We start from the raw sequence: 25,893 nt of genomic DNA, 5'->3' as shown, positions 1-25,893 counted from the left end.
GTTGTTAAGGTTTTAACTCCTTAGTGCCGTGCTTCTGAATCTCTTTCGGTCAGCAACCATGTAATCCTCAGGAAAAGAAACCCCAGAATTCCCTCGAATTTGGCAGTTGAAGGGGGAGCCGGTAAATACAGTTTAAAGCATTTAGGTAAACAGCTGAATTGCAAAATCTAATTGTTATAATTACAAAGATTTTAATTAAAAATCCTGGCTACACAAAATTCCTTTGTAGGCCACTGCCAGTGGCCACTGCACATCAGCTACCAACTGTGCTTTACTACTGACACACACCCAAGTTTCTGTGAAAGGTATATTTATGTTACTTTTACTATTAGTACTCTTTTTTGCAATGTTTTCATAGGCCATTGTCCTATCCCTTAGCATGGTCCCTAGCCAGCAGGCTCAGTAACCCTTGCATGATTTTGGGTTGTCTGTTGTGCTTGGGAATTTTTTTGTTGTAGAATATTGGTAATTCCAAGAGAATCTGAATGACATCAACGGTTACCTGCTGGAAATGTATCTATTTCTGGGGGGAAGAATCCTGGGTTTGCTTACTCAAGACAATCTGGTTTGCTTACTAACAAGTGTTATAAACCACTACCATGAGCTTGGATCTGTCAGCTCAGATCTCTAAAAGTCTTCCTGAATGGCAATGCAGATCCGTAGTTCTGCTGGCTGGAAACAAGTGTGTTCCGGGATAAGCCTATACAGGAGTATTATTTTTCCCTGAAAAAACACTGTAATGAAATCCATGCTGCATAAAGGCTGGTTTCTTTCTGAGGAGGAACATTACCATGCCTGCTTCTAATTGTTACTTAGCCATACTGGCACATGTATGCAATTGTTTTCATCCATCAGCAAAAGGATTGCTAAAAAAGTGCTGTACCCCCAGTGCAGGGGTGAAAAGTAGAGGCACTACACAGGGGCACAAGCTCAGGTTTGACGTGAGTGCTTTTCAACTCTTTACTGGATGATTGCTGATTCCAAGATTACCAGTTTCCAATTAAATATTAAAAAAATGCCATTTATAGGCAAATGGAAAAACAATTAAGACGTGCAGCAAACCTCTGGGGCACTAACAGTTAAAGTTGTTGCCTAAACTTTTCACAGTGTCCTGAAATCTTCATTAACATGGTGTTCAGCCCATTTCAGCACTGATGTGGTGGGCCTCCAATAGAGGAGCCATAGCTTAGATGAGTACTCATTATGAGGAGGTTCACGTAGGTCCTGCTTAGTGTCTGAATTGACTTTTCAACTCATCCTTCACATTAACAATTGAAAAGATTAATTTAAAGGGTTCAATGCTGACTGTTGGGGGGGGGGGGGGGGGGGGTAGTCAAAATTAAGTAGAAATGAACAGATATTTTGTACTCACTTGATCAGTCTTTGTGTCATCATAGCTGTTGTTTTATATAGCTAAGATAGTCGAACAGGTAGTCTAACAGGTGATGAGGTTTTCCAAGCAGGACCTTTCATGTACATTTCTCAGCACACAGAAACAAATCCTGACAAATAAACGCACCTAGTCCTTAAACCACAGTGTCTCAAGGGGACGTACCTGCCCATAAGGATCAGCCTGTCTTTTGGGAGCATATTGGTTACACAAGTTCATCTGAAAAATGACAGATTCAGAATTGGGAGAAGCATGGGTACATCTGTGTAATCGTACCTAGGGTTGCCCTCATTACCATCAGAGCCAAGTACCTCATGGTTTTAAATGGTTCTGAATGTGAGCAAGGCAGAGAAGCACTCTCATCTGTAGAAGGAGAGCCAAGACAGACCAAAACTAAAGTGATAGAAATCCTTTTCCAGCTCCCAGCTGTGGTATTGTGTGAATGTGCCCTAGCCCCCTTCTGGCAGAATCAGCCCAATTAGCCCTGGTCAGCAGTTCTGACTGCTTCATCTTTTTTCCTTTGTAGATTAGGGAGTGGTTACTGACACTGCCTCAGAAGCTGTCCTACAAACGCCAGTTGAGGGTTGCGCCCCTGCTGTGTGCAGCTGATCCGAGGGTAAACATCACTCCATGGCCTCTGAGCAAATCTGTTCCCACTGCTCCAGCACATGCTGTCCCACGGGCTGGGTGGTATGTGAGCTTTTCCTCCTACACGGGGAAGCTGACAAGGCCAAGCAAACTCTGTTGCCTGCTGTTGGAAGCAGTTTTCCTCTTTCTTGAAACTACTGGTCTAGTGCTGTTCAGTGCTCCAGCTAATCCCCCAGTTCAGCCAGCACTGAGTGCTCAGAGCAGAACTTACCCCATCCCCTGGTTATGTGATAGCCTCTGTGCTGTGTGTCCCTCCTCCCAGAGATGACTTTACAGTTGTTACATACACCAACTGGGTGCTGCTTGTTTCCCGAGTATGCTATTTAGTCTTCATCTTTGCTGCTGGCAACATCTGTTAACAGGGACACGTTTGGCACTGTCCGCTAATTGAAGCTGCTGTGGGGTGAAGTAGCCCCTGCTGACACTTCAGTGTAACTGCTTTGCTTTCTATTGGCAAGTTTTGGTTGTGTACATACCCAGGCTCTAACAAATGTACTGCTTTTAGGCAGAGCTTTAATTCAGACTGCTTTAAAGTGTAAAGGAGTAATGCTGATTGCTGCTGCTGCTGAATGTTTTTTGTCGTTGGTTTGGGGGGTTTTGTGTGTCTGTTACTGCTAATAATTTCCAATCCAAAAATGTTTTTCTGCTGCATTGCTTACACTTAGGAAGTTCGTTTCACTCTCTCGCCATAGAATTTAATCAGATACTTAACTAAATGTGATCCCTTGCTCTTTGTCTGTCTTCCTCTCATGAAATACAGGCTTGTCCTTAGTAATAGCTGCTTCATGAGACATAAAAATTAGTTTGGAAAGCCTCTCTTCCCTTTCTTCCTTGTTTGAAAGCCTTTTACATTATTTTTTATATAGAAGAACATTAGTATTTATAATTATTATTATTAAGAAAAATATTTCCCGTACAGAAGGCCAGGCCCTGCCAATGCCAAAAGAAGCACTATCTGGTATTTAGGAAGGAGTCTTGGGGGAAGGTAAGACTATGCTTTGTAACAAAGGCAAAACTCATGTATCTGAAACATTTGATGCTGCAAAGAAGACCTTTGCCAAGTCATTGAAGACTTTCTGAATTGGGATTGCTTGTCCCCTTGAGAAAGTTGCTCCACAGCATATAGTAGTGATACATGTCTTTTTCTTAGACTGCTCCAACTTTGCTTACCCTGGTCCCACCATTGCCCTTAGCAGCAGGCTATGGTGGGCCATTCTGATTCACCCCTGCAGCCAGTGCCATTCTGTAATTACTAATGAGGGTACTAACATAAAGTATAACAATCGCGGTATTCCTAGCCAAGATAGGATCATGGGCTTAGACAGTTTGTATTATTATAAAACCCAGTTAGCACAGGTAACAAAACCAGCAACCTCATAGCAGCAAAAGCTTAGTATCTTCCAGTAACCAGATTAATAACCATCCAGTGGCCTTACCTCTGCCGCCTGATCACTGTTAAGTACTGTGCTACCATATCTTTTCTGCTCTTTAAATCATGTTCCCTGGATGTGTGATAACATGTGCTGAAGTTTTAGTGTAACAGATCTGAAGACAGGTTTACTGCTGATAACTGCAGAGACCTCCTGAACAGAAAACATGCACACTGGCCATACTGTGCATCTATCCAGCCACAAGGGATCCTCTGAGATCTGCATGTATCTCACCAAAATCTGCTTGGGCAATGCAGAATTTTGGGAGTATAAATAAAGTATCTCTCTGTCTTTAAATCCGGGCTTTCTTTATGCAGTGCCAAGTGGCAGAATAGGCCTGGTTGGTTATTTCATTTCTAGTTGTTTTACACCTTTAGCAGTCACCTTTAAGAATCTGACCCTTATTCTTTTTGCTAGGGAGATAATTACTCACTCTCAATTGCTGTCCCTAGAACCAGTTAATGAATGCTGCATAATAAACAGAAGTAGGGCAGCTGGATGAGAACAATGCAGAGGTGGGTAAGAAGACTTCATTTGGTGAGGAGATAATGAGCGTAAGAACTTCTGGTTTGTCCAAATACGACCCGTGCCTCCTCTTCAGACAGCTCCTGCATTGTTACTGTTCTTCCTCAGTCAGTTTTTCTACTTAAGAGGCAAGAGGAAGATAGTTAGAGAGGAAAGAGAGCTTTCCTCAGTGGAAATTGATTCAAGCAGAAGACAATCATCCCTCTCTCCCAGACCCATCCTAAACATGTTTACTTTCTTACGTGCTGTTGTGCACCTTCCCAGGGGAGGCTGATTCTGCAGGCAGAATAATCACTGCCTTGCTGTGCCCAGTTTTATTATCTCTCTGCAAGACTTATCCTTCCTTAACAAAACTGTTCCAAATCTAACTTTGGAGGTGAAGACAGGATTGACTCTTGATACATCAGTTTATGTGATGTTAGCACTGAGATAGAAAGTAACTGTCCTAGCCCTGCCACTGGTGATTTTGCTCTCTGTGTTGAGCAGCTGCATTTTCTAGCCAAGTGTTACTGTGTACCTCAGTAATACAGTGGAGTTTAATGGCCAGTACCCACGCAAGAAAGGTAAGTAACACTGCTATCCGACTAAAGAATATCAATGGATAATACAATAAGTATTTCCTTTGCCTGACAGCCTCTCTACAACTGCAGTTTCAGAAGCATGGTGCCTCTGTATTTTTTAAGTTAGTGCTAGGTCATTATGAGATTGGTGGTGTGTAAAGTCATAGCAGTAAAGGCAAAAGGTTCAGTGACAAGTACTATTGAAGATGAACAGAGAGCCAGGCAATGCATTCTCTCTATTCTGTGCTTTGTTAACCTGGCTGACACACAGAAAGGAAATGGGGTCTGAAGGTTTCTGGCTTGTTAACCAAGTATTTATCACTTGAAAATGGCAAAATTTAAGTTAGTAATGTGGTTTCTGATATTCTGAGCATGACTTTTTATAACTGGAACCAAGATTAATTAAGGCAGAACTTCAGAAGTTAAACTCCACTGGCTTCCATTATGATCTGAATGCCTGTCTTCCTTAGACTCGAAAATTTCCACTTTAATCTTTCAAAGGCATGTTTAATACTCAAAATGGCAGAAGCCATAGCCAAAACAGCTTCCAGCTAGAGATGTGGTAGGAACATTACGCACACCATTTGCTAATACAGGCACGTACAGGCCAGCAATAGTTCCAGTATCTCTGCCAAAAAGCTAATGAGAACATATTTGGCCATAAACTTTCCTCTGACTTGGGGAAGGGCATATCTGAATTCCAGTCATCTCATGTCCACTAGCTGCAAGACGGAGGTGTCAAAGTGATTTCCTAAGGATTTGCAGTGAGAGACAGACATGAAAACTGCAGAAGACTGCCGTGGGCTGTATTTACATAGGTGGGTGTACCTCTGTTTTGAGTAAACGGGCTGACTGCATGTGCCAAGAGCTCACCGCGTGTGTGATAGGTCAGTAGGGAAACACAGCTCTGTATTTTCAATTAGAGTATGTTTGAAGGGGCAGAACTCAACACAGTGTTACCTTTTCTATGGCAGTCCAGGGAAACGCGGAGAAATGCTGTCACACCCAAACCCTCCAAACACAGTAAACCTGTCAGAGGGTGCACCTCCACCTTGTTCATCCCAAACTAGAAGCCTTTTTTCTTGTGTAGCATCCTTCTGCCTTATGCAAGGGATGGAATTAAAAAGGGCGTTTGTTTTATCTCACTGAGTAACCTGGAAAAGCATGTGTCTTTCCTGATGCTCTCCTTTCTTGTGATCCCTCAGACCTTGACCCATGGAGATAGGGAGCCGAAATGAGAAATTGTGTTCAAGAACTCCCTGAATGGGGAAAGCTTGCACTCCTGGTTTTGAGCTCTAACCTGGTTCCTCCCCAGGCCCTCTGCCCATGTATTCTAAGATGACCTTTAGAGCCTGTTTCAGCTCTGGCAGATCTCCACCAGCAGTCAGCATTGCCAGATTCAGTATTGCAGGACATGTAACTAACTACTCTAAAAATCAACATGCAGTATGCAATGATGCATATGAGCTATTAAAGGCTTCCTTACAGTATGCTTGGTCTCCTGTGGTGTGTATTATCCAGGCCCCTACTATCTGGGCAGACAAGAGGCACTTGGAAATGAATGGGTGCCTGGAGTTCTTTCCAGTCTGAAATTGCCAGGACTTCTCCATGCTGCCTGCGTGCACTCCCAAAGCTGCTGCTACAGCAAAGAAGAGAACATGGCTGTTGCCCTTCTGTTAAGAAACCATTATGTCCTGCAGTTCAACAGTGGCACAAGGGACGAAGCAGAAGTTCGGGTGTTGCATCCTTACAAGGCCAGTGTTTCCAGAAAGCTGACAGGCAGCCTAAAATAATATTGTCCAGTAGAGTGATTACAACAATACTGTAGCAGCTGGAAGAGTTTGCTTTCATTCTTGATACAGCATGCCCAAAAGATGCTTTCTGCCAGCTTTACTGCCATGTGTCCCATGGCTGACAGGAGAGATAAGAGAGGAGACCTTTTCGTAGAACCTTCAGATCCCTATGACTCGTTCTTTAGAAGAATTACATTTAGAAAGGTGGAAAGACTGAAAAGATTAAAATGTCGAACTCCCCGACTTCATGCAGAAGCAACCTTGTCAACCTCCCTACCATAATGCCTGCTGGTTTTTCTGGTGCATGACTGAGTCATTAACAACTTAAAGGGGAAACTCTTCAGCTCAGGGATAATGTTCATTTGCAGCATACTTCAATCTCTGGAAAGATTTCTATAAGGCGATGTAAAGTTTTGCTGAGTGGAATGTGAAAATGCAGATCTGCCAGAGGAAAATATCTGTTCCAAAGTGTGAATCTCCCAGTCAGCTGAAAATACTCGGTACGTTTCAGTTACCTGGTTTTTGAATTAAAACTACAGGTGCATCTAAATGGCACCATCCAGTGCTGGGTAAAAACAGATGTATGGCTAGTTCTGGGTAGCCATACTAGTATAATTGCATTCAAATTTAATCAGTCAAAGGGTTTGGAAAGTTCTTATTTTCACTTAGCATTTGCTGATCCTTAGCTGGACATGGTTGCTGGTGTGCAGGAGCCCCTGGATGGACCTGACCTGTTTTGTCTGTCATTGAAATGGACAAGTGATGTTCCTAGCATGGCAGTCATAGGTTTCTCACACACTTGGTGTGTCCCAGCATCTTTGACTGTTTGCTTAGTGTTCCAACTGAAACCTTGCTAATAAGTGGGCTGGAAATGACATTTGTGTTGTATGTATAAGCATGTTTAGAGCTTCCCAGAATATTCACACATGATACTGGCTTTTGAGATCTGTATGGACTTAATTAGTTGGAGGTTGGAGAATTATAAACCTTGGATTTATAGGAATTGTTATTATGTTCTTCCCCTCCATTGGTGTTTGATTTATATCCACAAGAGCCATTCCCAGTAAGAATTCAACCAGATGTCTCTCCCAGATTTTTAATTTAATGGATGATTGTTTACATGAGTGTCCTTGCCAAAGTGAGGTGCTTTGGCAGTCTTCTGGAATGTAAAGGTTAAGTACATTGATTTAATCTGTTCCCAAAGGAGCTGTTCTTTCTGTGGCAAAGCATTAGCATTTTTGTTCTTGTGCCTGCAACTTTGTTTGCTTGGGTTTAATTGAATTCTGCCTATACTGTACTGTGAGTGGGAGATGGCAGTTTCATACAGTACTTCCTTCCTGGAGTTAGGGATTTTTGGACTCGCAGTTTGTTAATGAATCCTGAACCTCCCTGAACAGTGATTCTTCAGAGCTTTCAATGTGGTAAGTACTGAGAATGGGGAAAAATCTGTTCTGCCATTATGTGCACAGTTAATAGGAGCTATTCTTAGTGATGGTGGGATCTTATACCCTTGTCTTCGTGTGATTAGTACTATACTTAGCTTACAGATAAGCATATCTGAATTGTTAGCTTGCAATGTATATAAACCATATTTATTTTAACACAAGGTAGATGTTCAGAACAGTCTCAGCTTTAAAATTGTACGTTCCTGGAGCAATGTGAATATAAAACCAGAATAGGTGACTTTGTTTTCAGAAATCATATATGTAATTATTTTTTCTCACTTTATGCTGTAAGTTTGTTGGGTTTTGGAGGTGTAATTTTTGAGTAAGCTGTTTGTTGCCATTTGGGAATTGAACAGTAATGGGAACACTGTGGCTGAAGTGTACTCTCATCTGTTTTAGCCTGGATGGGCCTTGGTCAGAACAGCAGGCCTGGGTGGATCCGTCAGCTGATGCATAGCTTGCTGGGGATCTGAACTTCATGGCTCCATCTGAACTGTATGCTGGCCCTGCCAATATGCCAAGTACACCCCAAGGAGATGATTTTGTAATTGCAGATGAAACTGGCGATGCGTATCTATTCATTTATTTTTCTGGTTACCTCTTTTATTGGTTGTTGTTTCTTCACTTCCTTTATATTCATCAACAGTTTTTCTCAGTGATCCTTTATGTGATCCAGGTCTAGACAAAGTGATCCATGTTGCTGAGCAGAGGAATGACAGCTGTATTCTAGTTCTGTATAGTCATTTATTTCCCTTACATTTGTTCTGCTGGTCTTAGTTGGAAAGATGATGATAACAAAGCAGGTGCCCATCTCTGGGCTTCTAATCATACATCTGAAGAATCAGATTCCAATCTGATGGTTCAGACGCCAAGTAACTCCCACTGTAAAGTGCAATTATAATGGAGATAAATCAGGAATGAATGTGATCCTCGTAAACTTAAATTAAAAATACCTTCTGCTATTTCTTCTCCTAGCAAAATGCTTCTTCCTGGTATACCTACCTGGCACATGGACTCAGCAAATGAGGCTTCTTTATCGATATTTCTCATTCCATCTTACCATGTCAAAGTTAGCAGTAGATCTGTTATTTTGTTTTACTTTTCCCTCGTTCCAGCAGGACTCAGTCTTAAGTCAAGGATTTCTTTTGATCCATATAGACCTTTAGTAAATTAATTTTAAATATTTGATGTTCCAGATATTTTGTGACTCCTAAGAGTATATTGTTGGACTTACTGTTGATAGTTAAGAAAGCCAAGACTCAGCAGCCACAGGAATTTATGCCCGTTGTGGAAAGTCTAGCTTGATTTCTTTGGTATGGCAATACCAAAAAGTCTGCTGGCATACCCAAATAAAGTACTTATAACCATATAAAGGGAATGCATTTTAGGAATTGGATTAAAACACAGACATAGTATTTTCCATCAATTAGACATTGAGAAATCCCAGACATACAGTGCTGCAAGTGAAATTAGATACCTTGGGAAGCCTATTCCAAATGGAAATCTAATATGTGGGATCCTGACTCAGTCACCACTCCCTCAGTTTTTTACCCTCCCAAAAATATATTTGGATACACTAGTGATGTAAATATAGTAACATTATACCCAGTAAATATGCACAGATTGGATCACGCCAGCTGCACTAAATGTAGCCATAGACAAACTACAAACTTGCCTATAGGTATTTTACAAACCTGCCAATAATGCAGATTTGCCTATTTTCCTATGTTGCTGCAGATGTGCAGAACAACTATTTGTGGAATCGTTTCAGCAAACTATGTATTATTTATAAATGGAAAATTACAGAGTTTATAGTGAGCCTTCTGTCACAGTTGTTTGGCATATGGGAGTTATAAATAGGACTGGGTGACCATTGATGTGCTATGCTTTTGGCACTGTGGGTATTTCTGACCCAAAGAGAAGCCACAAGAGATAAATCTGTGAAGGTCCCTACTGGCTTTTTTTGCATGATGAAATACTTTGTGTTTGGGTTCCTTCCCTGCTCAAGCTGCCAGGTAAACAGAGTATCTTTAACAACCCTTTACATGCTCCCACAGCATGGCTCTTGTCAAAACAGTTTGCCCCTAAGTGTTTTGGGCCGTTCTTCATTAGGGTGGTAAATCCTAGCACATAATTATCAGTACTGCTTGCCAAAAGCATTTCAGAGCCCTCCTCCAGAATATGCAGGTGAGGAACTGAACACCTGAAGGTTTAGGCCTGTGGTGCAGCTTGCTTTAGATGTAACCTGAAATAACTGCCTCTGTGCGCATGAAGTCTTCTGCCAATCATATGAAAGAGGAAGGGGTTTCTGAATGACATGGACAGCTTGCAGGCTTGGTTTGCAACTATACCAGGTACAGAACAGCCATCCAGATGGTACCTTCTACTTTCTCCTGGCTTAGTGAAGGCGGGAAATAATCACGTTTCTGACGCAGCCGTTGTTCTCTTTGACATCTCAAAGTGCAATACTTCTGTTTTCCTCATTTCCACATTTAATTGATTCAATTTCACAGTCATTCTGATTAATTTTTTAACTTTTTAAACACGCTCTGTGATGTACTTACATCCAGTTCTGCCCTTCCTTTGACTTTTGCTGTTTTCAATGGTAACTGGTTTTTTCGTTTGAATTTAGTTGGCAGCTTTATTGATTGATGCTCTTGGTAGAATAGAATCCAGCTGTCTTCACTTAACAGTATTATAATGCAGGACAAACACTTGAGTCTGTGTCATCCATGTAAACAGTCTGTGGGTCTAAAGCTGCACAAATTCATCAAGAAAATGCCAGTCCCTGCTGCTTTTTTGCTGTTCCTGTAATGTGGACAAAAGATGGTTCTGGGTTTTCTTCCCAAAATCATTGCAGTAAGCTAGTAGGCTGATATGCCAGTTAATGCTTTAATGAAGTATACAGCAAGGTTGCCAAATAAACAGCTTTTGAGGCGTATGTATGCATATCATTATTGTGGGAAATGTTTCTACTGGTGTATTAGATAATAGGCACAATTTGAAGAAGGAACATGTAGTTCTGTTCATCTCCACTCCCTCTGCATCCTTTGGGTGTGGCATGTAATATTGAAATGTGTAGCTCAGCATATTTTCCATTCACCTGGTTGACAAGAAGTTGCAAAGCAGCACAGGTTGTCTTTTGCTGTCGTCTAGTTCTGGTGAACAAACCCAATAGATTGCTTTTACTTAAGTGGCCTTTTTTTTTTTTACTCCCACTTCCTCCTAAAAGGGTGATTTTCATGCTCTACTTATGGGTGATGCCCCTTTGTAACCTTCTGACTCTTGAACCTTTTGCATGAAGCTGTTTTTCAAATACAGAGAGTGAAGGAAATTAGCATCTTCCAGGTGTGTGCATGGGAACACATTTCGGATATCTGAAGAGTTTTGTTAGCCCAGGAGTGGACTGCTTAGTGCGAGTCTGTGTATCCGTATTCTGATGCACTGGGATTGGAAAGATTCCATGGGAGCTGAATCTGTAAGTTTTGGGTTCTCAGAGGTGAAAGGCTTCTTGCTTTGTGAGTGCTTCCTGAGCTTGCACCCTGTCTGCACCACTTCACAGCAGAGTTTCTACTTTCAGTGTCCAGTGTCTGATCCAGACATTCCGAGGTGCTCCTGGGTTTTTTTCTCCATAATGTTATTTAAGCACTGCTCTATAGGGACATCAGCAAGACAAATGATTGGTAGAGCTTGCAATTGCTTACAATGAGTGAAAACCCATTCTAAATGGTTAAGTCTTTTTAAACATCCACTTTAATGAAGTATGTTCAAGCCAGGAAAATGCATGTAGAGGAGGAGTGTAACAGCTTGCTCTTTATCACTAAAACCTGCACTTTTCAAAATAGGATACCAGACATTGCCTTTGTCAAACAGGGATTTTTATCTTCCTATCCAATCACCCCCTACCTCCAGGCTTTAAAATCCTTGTTTCCCTGGTCAGAAAGCTGTCTCGGATGCCATACCTGTGGTTTCCCTTGTATTCTGGATCTTTTCACAGAACTTGGTTTCCATAGTAAATGCTTTTCAAAAAAGCTATGATTTGATAAAAAGTGCTCCCTAGTCTGCCGTTTTCTAAAGGAGTGCTCTCATTAACTCACTATTGAATAACTCTTACAACCTTGGGTCTATGTTCCATTACAGACCATCTGACACCTCATGAAACACATTGTAAGCTCCATCGCTGAGTTTCTGATCTCAAGTCTTAGTCCTCAAACTATTTTATCACACTTCCATTTGAACAAAATATGCTAACCGAGACAGCAGATGAGGGTCTGTATTTAGCCACACAGTTCAGAAACCAGGAGAAAGGAAATAAATGCTGTTCAAAAATAGTGTTTTCCAAACTTTCTGGAATCATGTGATGTGAAGTTTTTGTTTTCTCTTCATTGCTCTTGTCCAAAGTCCCCCTCCAGATTATTTCTTGTCCCCCTTTAGGCACTGGGAGCTGCTCTAAGGTCTCCCTGGAGCATTCTCTTCTCCAGGCTGAACCAACCCAGCTCTCTCAGCCTGACTCCAGAGCAGAGCTGCTCCAGCCCTTGCAGCATCTCCGTGGCCTATCTCTAGTGAAATTTTTCACCATACTTAGCAGAGTGAGAAGCATACAGATATTTATCTGTTCATGCTACGAGCATCTTTTCAGTTTGGTTTTATGTCTTTGCTGGATTCCGGATCCCATCAGTAATCTGCCACATCTGCAGAAACAAGCACATGAAATGTGGCAAAAGCTCATCTCACAGTTTTGGAGGACATATACTCAGTGTCCTGATACATTTAATAATTACAGACTGAAGCATTCCTGTGATATTGGTAGGACCAGCTAATGCCAAGCTGGTGCCTCCTTAGGTTGCCTGTGTGTTTTCATGAGAAAAGGAAAGGGGAAAGGAGCTAGATGGCTAGATGTGAAATAACTTGAATCAGCACTGCAAGTAGTGAAAACAAGTGATTTGCACCTTTAAAGGAGAAATACCTGTAACAAACCGCCTGAACCTCAGACCTCTACAGTGATTTTTTTGCCCTTTCTCTATGTACATCGATGCAAAAGGATTTGTAATACATGTCTGTGAAGTTATGTCAGGCCTGAGGATTCGATACAGCAGTATAAAACATAGCCCAATTTTCTCCTGACAAAGGCAGCATCTCCATCATTTGGGAAAATGACAGACCTGCCTATTGCTCCCATGGAATCCCAGTGGGAACCCCAGTTGCTGCCTCTTTCATACAGGTAGACTGCTGATCCTGCATGGATTTGGGGGACGGGTCTGAGATTTAGTTCTTGTGTCAGGGAATCTGCATCTTTTTTATAGGCATTATGAGTTTTTCCTTTCAGTTTCATCAACGAAGTCAGTGTATTTCATCCTCCTTAATACTGTTAAATGTTTTGCAGGCTTAATTTAAACAAAATGATTGCTTGAAAGCATTTGTTTTCTTATTTGGTTGACAAAACCAATGAAGCATTTATATTGCAGTGTCTTGGCATGTTTTCAGTTTTGGGATCACTAGACAACTCAAGAGGAAGAGCTAGATTTTGTGAAGGCAAAAATAATGCACTCATTTCCCCTTATGAAACTGTGCATATTGTTCTTTGCAGAGTACCAGCCTAAAATGGAAAAGAAGTCTAACATAGAATAAATGCTTTAGTGTAGCTTTGAGTGCTCTATGGCAAGGCTAACATCTATATAGATGAAACAAAAGAGAAGACAAGATTAGAAAGAAAGAAGTAAAACGTCCAGGGCTTTGGAATGGTGAATCTTCCCTGTAACAGGTCAGTGCATGCCTGAAAACTTGCTGTGGGTTGGGAGTGTCCATGGGGCTCCCCTCGGAGGCTGTTTGAAGGAGATGATGCTTTCTGACCAGAGTGGCTTGGAGCCCTGAGGAACACAGGTCTCTCAGTCCCCCGGAGCAGTTACCCCTCCCTTCATGTAACCCTTCCCCCTCAGACATCTTTAGGAGTTTCTAGAGGCTGGTTCAGGCATTTAATGTCTCTCCTTTTCCCAGAGGACTTCAAGACCCAACTGTGTAAGCATGCAGAGATACTGAGGACCCAGAATGACCCCAGTTTTTCCCTCCAATATTGTGGAAAAATGCCCATTTCCAACATCAAAACCAGTTACTGTTACTGAACAGGCTGGCCTTAATAGCGAGGTTTGGGTAGCCTTGCTATCGGATCTAGAGCATACTGCAGAGTGTGAGCAGGTTATCTTTGCCGCAGGCACTGATACATCCCTTGCTTTGAGGGCAACTGCAGAGACTTGCTAGTTCTTGGAAATGTCTCTTCTGGCCTTGGTGAGCATTCCTGTAGTATGCTTGATTCTGAGTACCGAGCTCTCGAGGTTCTGTCAGCACCAGCTCCCGTTTGCTGCTTGTCTCCTTTTTGCTTCATACTGGATGGAAACACAGCAGATGGGTCATAGATACCAGGAGTCAAAAAGCTGTCACAGGGAATGCTGTATTTTCTCATTCTCTCAAAGAAAGAGTTGCTAGTGGTTTATATTGTTCAGAAACATGCCACAGGAAAATGTTAGCTAAGCAATTGCTTTGAGCAGAATAGCCTTTGATTTTTATCATACTTCTCTTCTGTGTGATTTTTCAAAATCATTAAGCAGAAGGTTGTGAAGAAGAAATGATTATGATTTTATGGGTGAAAATAGCATGAGTCCTTTCTGTTTTTCTCATTGAGGTAGGTTGCCCTACCTTAGCAATTTCATGTTGGTAGCTCTCTTCCTATTTGATATCAATTTCTGTTCCTTTTGTATTGAATTAACTATCTTTAGCGGTGCTTAGAAGCTTTCTCTCTCAGCATTTTGGTACGGATCTCATCAATATCTCTGAACTTGAGTTCTTCACCTCCTTTTGAAGTTTTCTTCAGTTCTTCTGTTAGAAGTGATCCAGCTCCTGTTCATCTCAGATTTGTTAAAAAATGATCATCTGTTCATTCAGCACACTGCAGCCATTTAGTCATCAGCACAAGAGCTCGTTTCTATCCCTCATCTGGCCTTACCTCAGCAGTGGGCAGTCTGTCACTTTGATCAGTGAATTTCAGAGGTTCTTCTCACTGCTGTAACTCTGATGATGACACAGAAAAGCTTAACATGCCTTGAGCTTCTGCCCTCCTGGGCAGCCTATTCCAGTGCTCTTCCACCCTCAACATGAAGACTTTCTTCCTCACATTGAGGTGAAACTTCTCGTGTTTTAGTTTACGGCCATTGCTCCTCATCCTGTCACTGGGCACCACTGAAAAGAGTCTGGTACCGTCCTCCTGGCATCCACATTTGAGATACTCCTCTGCATTAACGAGATCTCCTCTCAGTCTTCTCTTCTCTAGACTAAACAGGCTCAGCTCCCGCAACCTCTCCTCCAAATGTTCCAGACCCCTGCCCATCCTCATGGCCCACCGCTGTCCAGTAGCTCCTTGTCTTGTGCTGAAGAGTCTAGAACTGGGCACAGTGCTCCAGATGAGGCCTCACTGATGGTGTACTTTAACTGAAAATACAGATCAATTTCGGTTGCTCCTGCTAGAGAGCAGATAAGCGACTCTCTCAAAATAGCAAAAATACTATTTTGGGGAAGCAGTTTCCAGTCAGTAAAAAAAATAAAAATGCTCTTTGTCCTTCAGCTAAAAATGAACAGAATGATTAAAAGCAGCAGATACCTTTTTAAATTATTGGATGCCTAAAAAAAAAACCCTCAACAACCTGCATTGAAATTCAAGTGTCTCTGCTCATTGCAGCTTGTAAAACACATGCTCGTAATACAGTCGCTTTGGAGTCGAGAATTTTGTCTTTTAATAACTGGGGTGCATGTTAGAACCTGACTACAAATGTGTGCTGAAGAAGAGCTGCCGTGTGCCAGAGGTAACCTCCCCAGCTCTAGCAGCCTTGCAGTAGAGATTAACAGTGTCTTAAATTAGCCTTGATTCTATTAGAAGTGTCCCTCATATTTCATGCTCTGGAAAGGGATATGGGGAAAGAATGTCATAATGTTTCCCTGTTCTTTGACAAGCCTTTCAGTAGCCCTGTCAAAGATCCTTTAAAACTGAATTGAAATAATCAGAAATGATGTGCCTATGTGAAAAATGCTTGGCGGATTCTTTTCTGTGAGATGGGTGTATGCTAATGAGTTTTAAATGATGAGTTTAAAAATACTCTTATCAAGCAAGTGGTAGTAGCTCAGATTAAATTACCAAGATAGAAAATGAGAAGGTTTCTAGCTCCTCTACCTGTTTTGCTTTCTAAATAGGATGAAAAAATGCTGTCTCGAGCTAAATTAATACAAATGCAGGTAGTAAACCCAGGTTTTATATGAAGCAATAGATCATTCCCTATAGGTGGTCTGTACCCTATATGCTCTGCTTTATAATCAGATTCATCAGCTGAGAATACTGCTCTCTCCTCTGTTAAAGTAAAAGATAGTACTGTGCAGGTGTTCTCTGCACTTGGAGATTATTAGTAAAACATTGCTTGCAAATAATTCCCTTCCTTTGTGAGTGAATCATTATCTTGCTTCTACTGAAGTCTAATATTCTTCAACAGTGTCACTTTATCATGTCTAATAATCAGAATTATGCAAAGGAATTATCTGTGTGGATTTCATGCCCAGGAACTGTTACCATCATTTCTTTATCACTCTGAGTAGGTACACAGGGGTTTGTTTGTTGGGAGTAAAATAGTTAAGGCTTTAGAAAATGGATCATGAAAGTTTGTTGTCCTTAAAGGTGAAGCCTTAGAAGCCATAATCAGCTGCCATTTATTTTTCAGTAACAGTAACAAAAGTGATGATTTTTCTCTGATAATTTTAAGGATGCAATGGTGCCACAGGGGAGGGCATCTCGAGTGAAGGCTGCTGTAGAGGCTCTTAAGTTTCATTAGAACAATAGCAGTTGATCTGTGAAAAACAGTTTGCCAGCTGTCAGCATGCCAAGAAGTGAGGAATAGGAGAGATGGGGAGTGTTCTGCTAGTCTGTGATGAGAGGGCGTGTCAGACTTGCCAGTATTTCTGTTCTGGAGCTCAGTATTCATCTGAGGAAGAACTGGAGAAAATGGGTTGTGCACAGTGTTCCACACCTGCCTGTGAAGTACTGCTCTGGAAAAGAGAGAGGCAGGCCTGGAAGCCCATGTAAGCTGTGGCTTGAAGACCAAGTCTGGAGAGGGGCCTAAACAGGACTTGAATTGTCTTAGAAAGCATGTGTGGTTCTAAGCTTGTATTTTGCATAGAAAATGTGCCAGATCTTAATCTTTTTCTCATAATAGCACAAATACTCTCCAGTGCAAAGCTGCATAAATAATGTCTATGTTCACAGGAGCAGGAAATATGCTGCCAATCAGACAATGTCAATTTAGATGAATCCTGTCCTGAAAGCTGTACTTTAAATGTGAGCAATAAAACCACTATTGACGTGTGGCACTACTGACTGAAATGTCAATAGTTATAAAAAGAGTATTTCATAATGCAGAATCATTGCTTGGTTTGCTTGACTGGACAGATGCTTCTGTTTTCCATGAAAGAAGAATAATTTCCATATTAGTTCCCTGAATGCCCAGCAATGCTTATTTGTCCCACTAAAGCTCACATTCTTGAACATAGGGAAAATGTCCTTGCTGGTCTTGTGTAGCATAAAAGGGAGTTTTGACAGTAGGCATGACACGAAACAGTTTAAATGTTGTCATACTTACACCTTCTTCTCAGGTTAATTTTGCTCAATGTGGAAGGGGGTACAGGGCAAATTCAATGCATGAAGCATCCTAATCCTTAGCCCTTAGCTCCATACATGCGACTGCTTCAATTGTTCTTTGGCAACTGTGACTCAGACATAGTTTCCAGAGTTACAGGCAGCAGGGACAGTTGTGTTTGGCTGGTTGTAGACTGCAGACTATTGCATTTCTCTGGTTATCCTTAAGCATTCTGTTTGTCAACAGATAGAGTATGTGCCATAAGCAGAGAGGAAATAAAAGAGGGTAAAGTGCTATTAATGCCTAGGGCATATGGAGTGGCAGAGGATACACTGGGATAGCGATATGCTTGTATCATCTTGACTGTTGAGCCATTCCTCAGGCCAGAAAACCACTGGGTTCCTTCCTGGTGCTGCATCTGGCCAGACACATTAGTGAGGAAGATGCTGAGAAAGAAATCTGCCTGGCTTCATCTCACACACTGCTCACTACCACCTTGTCTCTGCCTTGGCCATCCTTAATGATTCAAGAGAGGGCAGAAAAACCTAAGGATTAAAGAAACAGGACACTGCCATTTGATCAGTGTGCCTCAGGGAAAAACCATTACTTATCCCTGGTATGTAACTGGCTAACGATGTGAAAAAGTGGTCAGGTCAGTCCTCAGTTTGCTGGGGGGAAGCAAGGAGGCTGAGGGATTCCTATTAGCTCTCATTTTCTGTTCAGTGGGAATACCTGAAAACAGGGCATCCCTGTGAGCATTGCAATTCTTCTGCAAATGACCAATACCAGTAACTTTGTAACCCCACTGTAGGTGTAGAGAAAAGGGAGATGTTACTAAGTCCAGTTTGATCTATTTCTTGATAACCTTGTAATCTTTTCAAGGACCCACTTGCCGTTGGTGGCAGATGATTAATTGGCCATAATATCATCTTTCTAATCACTTTAATTCCAAAAGTGCTCTGCTGTTGCCTTACATTTTGAAAAGCAGCAAATATCCTTTCAAGCGATTTCAAGGTGAGAGGAAACCGGGTGACAATCCACTTGACTGGGTCTTTAAAATCTTTCACTGCCAACAGCATGCCTAGCTGACAGTGATGACTTTGGAACTTACCTTTCATCCAGATGAACCTCAGAACATTTTTGTCAACTCATACTTAAATTTCACTGGGTGCAGAACTGTAGCAGCTGTTTGGCAAAGCACAGCAACCAGTTCAATCGTTGTGGATAGCAATGCACTTAATTGGAATCTGTGGGGTAGAGTATAACATGGCTTGATTAAGACGTATAGCTGCAGGCCCACGCTGCACGAAAGCAGACCTCCTCAGCAAGATTTTAGGAAGGCATTTTGTCTGGAGCAAAACGGAATGATTGCAGGGTCAGCATAGTAGCAGTTTTAAATAGACGAAAAAGAGGCAATTTAATGAGGACAACCTCAGTTAGATTCATCTTCGACAGTGTGCTACTTGGAGGGCTAGAAATAAATGAAGATTAAAATACCACTAAATCTAGAGGGGGAAATGAATTAAGAAAGAACCATTATCTTTTTGTGGGTGTTGTGTATACCAGTTAGAAACCCCTTAAAAAGTGATTGTCAGTAGGGTGGACAGAACTGTGATTTGTATTTTACATATTACTTAGAGCTGCGGTTTTCCTACGCTTTGTTTTGGCTGTATTTGGTAAACAAGGCTGTTGTGAATGACTGCATGGTTTCATGTGTGATCATTGTTGTGTAAGAAGCCAAAAAGGCAGAAACACAGCTTTCAGATGCTTGGAGCTTGTTGTGTGTTTTAAACTCTTGATACACCTAGAGCTGCCTCCTTAATAGGAGCTGGGAGCTGAGCACTTCACCTGAGTCAGGACATGTGATTGGGTTGCAATTGGAGAAGGGCTTCACTTCCAGTATTGCCTGCTTTCCCCCTTTACCAAGTAGCTGCTGTCACCTTCTCTGGGCTATCTTTAACTCCAAGGAGAAGCTAATTTAAATATTGATAGGAAATTAATTTTCTATACTGAGAAATGCTTGAACCTTTCTAAATGTTACTGCTATCTCCTTCAATCAATACAAGAGTTCCTGACCATTTTGAAGAACTTGTTTCATAAAAAGCATATGAAAATTAAAAATAAAAACAATTAAAAATATGTATAATTATGTAAATTTATACTGGCAGTCTGAGCCCTCCCTCTTCTTTTTAAGCAAAAAACATATGTGGAAAACTTAGCTCTAGGTCATTTTAACAAATTGAAGAAGCCGTCTGTGCTAAAGCTGAAAACAGAGGCTCTGGACGAGGCATTGGAATGTTTTGTATCATGTTTCTGTTCCAGTAAGCAGTTTTCCTCTCCATGAGAGAATGCAACCTGCAGTCATGGCCCTGCAAGAGGATTTGCATGCAGTGTTGTGTATGTGACAGTGGTAGAATGCTGGGTAAATGCTGTGCATCATAGTGGTTCCACAACTTCAGCTTCCTAACAACCCAATGTGGTTATACCTCCTTCAACAGGGGGTTATTACAGGACACATTTTCTTCTTTCATGAGCACTTTTTCCTCTATGCTATAAAGGGAAGGAAGGTGGTGGATATATCCTGTATTTATCATTCAAATCTTAAATTTTGATGATAAGGAGGCCTCAAAATTCTCCCTGAATTAAACCTAACAATGCAGCTTCGCTTAGGCAAGCATACAAAACAGAACCCAGCAGTCTGCAGTAATGCTCTCCACTCATGTTCCAAGTTAGGACAGCATAAGCATCTCTAATTAGTTGCATTTAAACTACTTCTGTTGGAGGAGGTGTCTGAGCAAGTAGTTAGGAGTTAGTTCATCTTGGAAGCTAAATTCAGTCCTTTGCTCAGCAGGTTTAAAAGGGGCTGAGGTAGCTTCTGTCCTGTACTTGGGGTACTCACTGGTATCCCAATTACTAGTGCTAACACAGGTGTGTTCCCTTTCTCTTAACACTTTTTCTTTTCTTCAGTTTGGTTTGGGTTTTTTTTGCCTAGCAGATGTTGATGAGTTCCTAGAAACAGTTGATTTTCTCAACTGTAGTGGAGGCTTGTGGTTAGGCTCATGAGTTGAACATCTTTTACAAGGATAGAACACGGAGCGATACCTGATAAGGTTACACACTGTGTTAGCATCTAGGAACTAGCAATCTCATGTTTACCACTCCTGGATGTTTGAGTGTGGTTAGAATTTGAGTTCAGGCTGTACCAGCCGCTTGCTGCTCGTGGCTTTCCTCAGTTGTGGCAGGCCTCGGGCCTCAGTGCAGCTGCCTCAATGGGTATTACCTGGTGTGAGAGAGCAGGAGCTCGTCCCACATCCTTCAGCCCCAGCCAGAGCACTGTCTCTGTCAGGAAGCAGCACACTGGGCAAAGGGAGCAATGCTGACTTGGATATGGAGTATCAGGCCCAGCCATCCTTGGGGACCAGCCACTGTCTTTTCTGAAGCAAAGGTGGCATGAAGGACAAACACGTGCTATGGTCAGGGTCTAATTTCCAGACAGCTAATTAGTCTGAACCATTAATACACAGATTTGACACCTTCAGGAGGTGTTTGGATGCAGAAATCTAAGAAAGAACCACGTGTAAGTGTAGTGGTTCTACTGAGGTGTAGTTTCTCACTCCTGTGAAGAGTATACAGAGTCTTGCAGTATTTTGCAGGTATTTACCATATGCTTCAGGAACAAAACCAATAGAGTACAAGCTTTGGCAATGGGAAGCTTTCATACAAGTCAAATGAAACCTTGTTGTACAAACCAGCAAGAGCAATTGCGTGTTGAGTGGACTGTAACACTGAGCTAAGCGTTCTTGGGATGGTACGTGATCTCTGTGTTGTCATTGAGATGATGGTGTTTGAACTCCAGTGAGACTTTTGGTGTTGCAATAGTTTGGTAAATCAGGAGGAAATGGATTTTGAATTGAATTCTCATTATGCAGTCAAATGATGACAGAAAACTGAAGTGCAAATGGATGTGTTTATACATCCAAAAGTCAGTCAGCAGATGGCTTTAGATTGACACCAAATAATAGACTATTTTAAGTATGCTCTTCTCACTTAAAGTGTCTGATGACCAATCTATAATCTTATGAAGCAACTGTTGTAAGGCATTTGTTAGAATACAAAATCTGCGCTGCCTGTTTATTATTGAAGCCGCTTAGCACATCAGATGTCATTCCAGATTACCAGTTGCATTTCACTTGGGCTGGAAATAAATACAGATCAGTAATAATGTGATGTTGTGTACCTTAAGGTTAAATGTCTGACAAGACAACTAGCACTAATGGACTGTGACAGTTTTCAAGCCATAGGTCTGACATTACTTGCTGTGTCAGAGTGAAATGTTTACAACGATCTAACTCCTCATTACAGTATATTAAGACATCATTCTGTTCTGTTGTGCGTGCTACAAGTTTTGTGTCTATCTAAAGCCCACAGCTGCAGAAGCAGCAGCCAGCCCATGTGTATACAGCAGCATTTTGCAGGTTCTGAGAGCTCTGAACAGTGCTGTCAGTGGGGGTTGATTCAGTCCAGGATGTTCTATAATGTCTCTGTTCAGCATGTTGCAACTTTACATGTGCTGTGGATGAGCCGCTGTGAACACAAACCCCTGTGAGACAAGAGCTGCCACTGTGAGCAGTACCTCACCCTACATGTAGTGTTACTGGTAGGAATGGCTTCATGTAGGTAAGTATGACAACCCCAGGTCAGAAGCTTCATGTCAAAGGTGTCATGCTAAATTTACACTAGAGCAGCAGACTAGGGCTGGGAAATTTTTGAAATATGTAAGATTTTAAACAATATTTTACTTCAATGGGACTTAAATGACTGGATTGATAAATGGTCAGTATACCTGGATAGCTTTGAAGCATGCATGTTTAAATATTATCATCCTGTATTAAGAACTCATTAGCCTTTAGGGGCCAATTTAATAACAAGATTGTTTCAGTGTTCTCGTCTCATAAGGACCTTTTCTGAATAAAAGGCTTTGTTTCAAACACTAAGATGCTTCCTCTGGCTTCTGTTTGTTTCTCTTCTCTTATTTGCATTAAATGTTTATATATCAAATTATGATGTTATATTCAGACCCCTGTTAAACAGCTTGGAAGGCATTGATGCTTCTCTGCAGCTTTGTTTTGTGACACTCTCTTCCAGTGGCTGAGGCAGGAATTGGAAAAATCTTGGATTTGTTAATGCAACTTTCATCAGTGTCTGGGTTTTTTCCCCATAGGTTGTTTTCCTGTGCTCAGTCTCGCACTATTCCTCTGTAGCGTGGACATGTGTGTCTCAGTGATGCAAAACTCCCATCTCGCAAGCTGACAGTATGGTCACAGCTGATGCTATAGAGCACATGAAAATATCTCCAGCCGTGCTATAATGCTTCATGCAGTCCGAGTGAATCCTGAGAGAACATCAACCCAGCAGCAGACACGTTTAAAATGTAAATGCTGTTCTGCTCGATCAGGTCCACGACTATCGAGTGTGTAGTCGTGTCATACCACGAGGTAGCTTCAGTACGGTTATTTTTTACTTAAAACAACACTTACAAATCCCTGGGGGAAAGGGGGCTGAACTTCATCAGAGGGGCCGGGACAATAGGGGACGGGCGCTGCTGGTGCTGCCGGCTGTTCCAGAAGCGATGCTCGGTCTCGTACGCGCCGTTACGGACCCGCCGCCCAGCCTTCCCCTTCCGTTCCTCCTCAGTTCGTTCGGCCGAGCCGCAGCCACCGCGCTCGGTGCCAACGGCGGCAGCGGCCCGGGCCGTGTGCGGGGCCCTGTGTCCCGAGCCGAGCCGAGCCGAGCCGAGCAGTAAGCGGCGGCGGAGCGCAGGGCCCCGCGCCTGGGGCAGGGGCGGTGCTGGTGCTGGTGCTGCCGCGCGGGGCTGGGCCGGACTCGCCCCGTGACCGCCCGCCCGCCCCCCGGCGCCGGCAGGGGCGGGAGCGCAGCAGAGGGAGGGAGAGAGGGAGGGAGCGGGCGGTGTAAACAAGGCGGGGGGCCGGGGCCGGCCTGATGTCAGCGGGTCACATGGAGCCTCATATGGGCCGGGGGATGGCGGCGCGGCGCGGCTCTGCGCTGGCGGCCGGCGGCGGCTGCTGCTGAGGCGGTGGCGGTGCTGGTGCTTCACGCCGAGGGCCCGGCCCGCCTCCCCTCCCTGCCCGCCGCGCTCCGCTCTGCTCCCTGCCGCTTCGCCCCTGACAAATGATGTGTTTTGTGCTCGCCGCGATGAAAGGTAGGAGCGGCCCGCGGGAGCCGAGCCGAGCCGAGGGGAAGGCGGGGAGTGCAGCCCGGCCCGGGAGCGGTGGGGCCGGCTGGAGTTGCCGCTCTCCGTGGCCTCCCTGCTCCGTGCGCCGGTGGCACCGCTCGGCCCCGGGGCCTGCGCTGGCCCTGGAGGTGCCGGTGTGGGTGCCCCGGGAGCGGGGGGCAGGTTTGTAGGAGCTCTCGGAGCGATAGGGAGGCTCGGTCCTTGCCGTGAGCGCCGGGCAGCGTCCGCCTGGGACGGCGGCGGGGAGCGGAGCGGTAACCAGCCCGCGGAGCCGCTACACTTTACACTGTTGGAGGGTAAGAGATCGCTTATCTGCAGCTGCGGCTCTTCGGAGGGAGAGGTGATGATTAACGTGGAGAGGAGCTGTCTGAGCCCTCTGCACACCCGTGTAGAAAATCCGTGCTGTGAAATCCGTCTTCAGTAAAGGGGAAGGGAACGTGCAGCATCTTGTAGGTACCGACGGGGCTAAAATATCATCTTAAGAGACAGCTGCTCGTTTTGCAAAGACTGGAGTAAAAGAAGGAATCGGAGCTACTCAGAGATTTTGGTTCTTTTCTTAAAGCTGGGGTTTTCTCGAGGGGCAGGGTCAGACCGGGGAGAGGCAAACCAAGATTTAGGTGAGAAATCCGAAGTTGAGAGGTGTGTTTTCCGTCTGCCTGGCTGCTCAATAAAACCAGGTCCACAATAGAACTTTGCACTGTGCGTTTTTAAAGTCAGATCTATTAAAAGATCTAAAGGCAATAACCATTTTGTTTAAATACAGCAATCTTTCATAGTAATCTAAAGAGTATTACTGTGGACAGCTGGATTTAATGCCCCCCCCCGCCTCCTGAAATACTAAATCTGTACGGTTTAAAATAAGTTTTGGGGTTTGTTGTTAAAGTTTATATTTAAAAAAAAAGGGAAAAAAATACTTGGAAAGAGAAGATTGATCTGTGCTTCAGGCAGAGACTGGTGCCTTCTCCCTCCCCACTTCGTGGGAGCAGCAGGTAATGTGCCCCTGTAGCAGCCACGGGAATTTTCAGTGGCAGGGCTTCCTTTTCTGTGAGAGAAGCCTCTGTGGACAAAAAGCAAAGTGCTGTGTTCATTAATCATTAGCCGTGCTGAACGTATTTGGCAAGAAAATGTGATCGGGTTGATTCAGATACTTGCATCTGTAACAAAAGAAATGCGGTTTGTGAAATGCGAGCATCATGGATATTTTAGCAGTCAGGATTCCACGTGTTCCGGTAAGAATTTATCAGGATATCCCTCATAGGCCCGTTAGAGCTATGAAAGCAGATAAACAACAAATAAAGGGAGGAAAGTCTACAAATTGAAACTGTGGAGAGGGGTGACTGCCTTATATGCTCAGGTGAAAGAGCAGGCATGGCACTTCGGGTTTCATCAGTTCAACGTGGAAATACTGCTTTGCTTTTTTTTACTCTTTTGGGACTTTTAAACCCATTTCCACACTGATGTAACATCTTGGCAGAGCCCAGCTTTTGGGTTTTAAAGTCTAATTCCTAAGGGCTCTGTTATAAAAATGCTTGGGTCCGTCTGTTTTACCGAGTACGGGTGCAGTACGTTGCGTTCCTGTTTCGTCCTACTTAGTTTCCTAGTGCATTGAACAACTTTCTTGGTCTCTTATCCTTTCTCTAATTTGCTGGACAGGGTTCAGCTGGAGGAAGTGTGGTAGTGTTTGTCTTAAAGTGACCCCTGCCTGCCATCAGATAATGGATCCACAGTCCAGTGTTGTAGTTTGGGAGAAGTAGGCAAGTAGCATGGGGAATGCAGCTTTCTATAAGCTCAAAGGGACAAGGGAGCAGCATAAAATGATGAATGGAATATTTTATTTATTCTCAGAGCTGTGATGGCATCTTTTGGCTCTTCTGATCTTTTACACTTCTGAAGTTAAAATGCAGAAAATTATGATCTGCAGGAAAACACGGGATGTTACAGATTTCTGCATTGAATTATTTAAGTTTGGGTTTTTTTAAGTGAAAAAGAAGAATATTGATTCCTTTTCTGTTGCTGTTCAGGGAGCCCAAATTGGTACAGTGTGAAATAGGTTTGCAGGGTTTTTCTTCCATGCACCATACTGTTCTGGTAAAGGGGCTTGCTTTCATTTTGGGAAGTCCTTAGATTTCCAGACTATAGAGAGGCTTGAGTGAGTAAAAATGTTGGCCAACCATCAGCACACCA

At 43.0% G+C, this 25,893-nt stretch overlaps 1 protein-coding gene across 3 annotated transcripts in view; it reads left to right on the top strand.

Moving 5' to 3' along the window:
- Window positions 1–25,893, top strand: part of RORA (RAR related orphan receptor A) — a 343,489-nt gene that overhangs the window by 256,700 nt on the left and 60,896 nt on the right. The window contains exon 1 of one of the 3 annotated variants that reach the window (XM_057399337.1): window positions 23,394–23,676. The exons of 1 other annotated variant lie outside the window; for it this stretch is intronic. In XM_057399337.1, coding sequence (XP_057255320.1) covers window positions 23,646–23,676 — 31 coding nt within the window. In that variant the 5' untranslated portion in view covers window positions 23,394–23,645. Of the gene's footprint in view, window positions 1–23,393; window positions 23,677–24,644; window positions 24,939–25,893 lie in introns of those variants that run through there. One more of the 3 variants, XM_057399331.1, reaches the window with a different exon arrangement.

Source organism: Pezoporus wallicus, unplaced genomic scaffold, assembly GCF_028554395.1.
Source record: "Pezoporus wallicus isolate ANWC-B61680 ecotype Strahan unplaced genomic scaffold, APGP_CSIRO_Pwel_v1 contig_3952, whole genome shotgun sequence".
Lineage (NCBI taxonomy): Eukaryota > Metazoa > Chordata > Aves > Psittaciformes > Psittacidae > Pezoporus > Pezoporus wallicus.
Note: the sequence above shows the minus strand (reverse complement) of the source record. Positions and strands in the feature narration are given on the sequence as shown.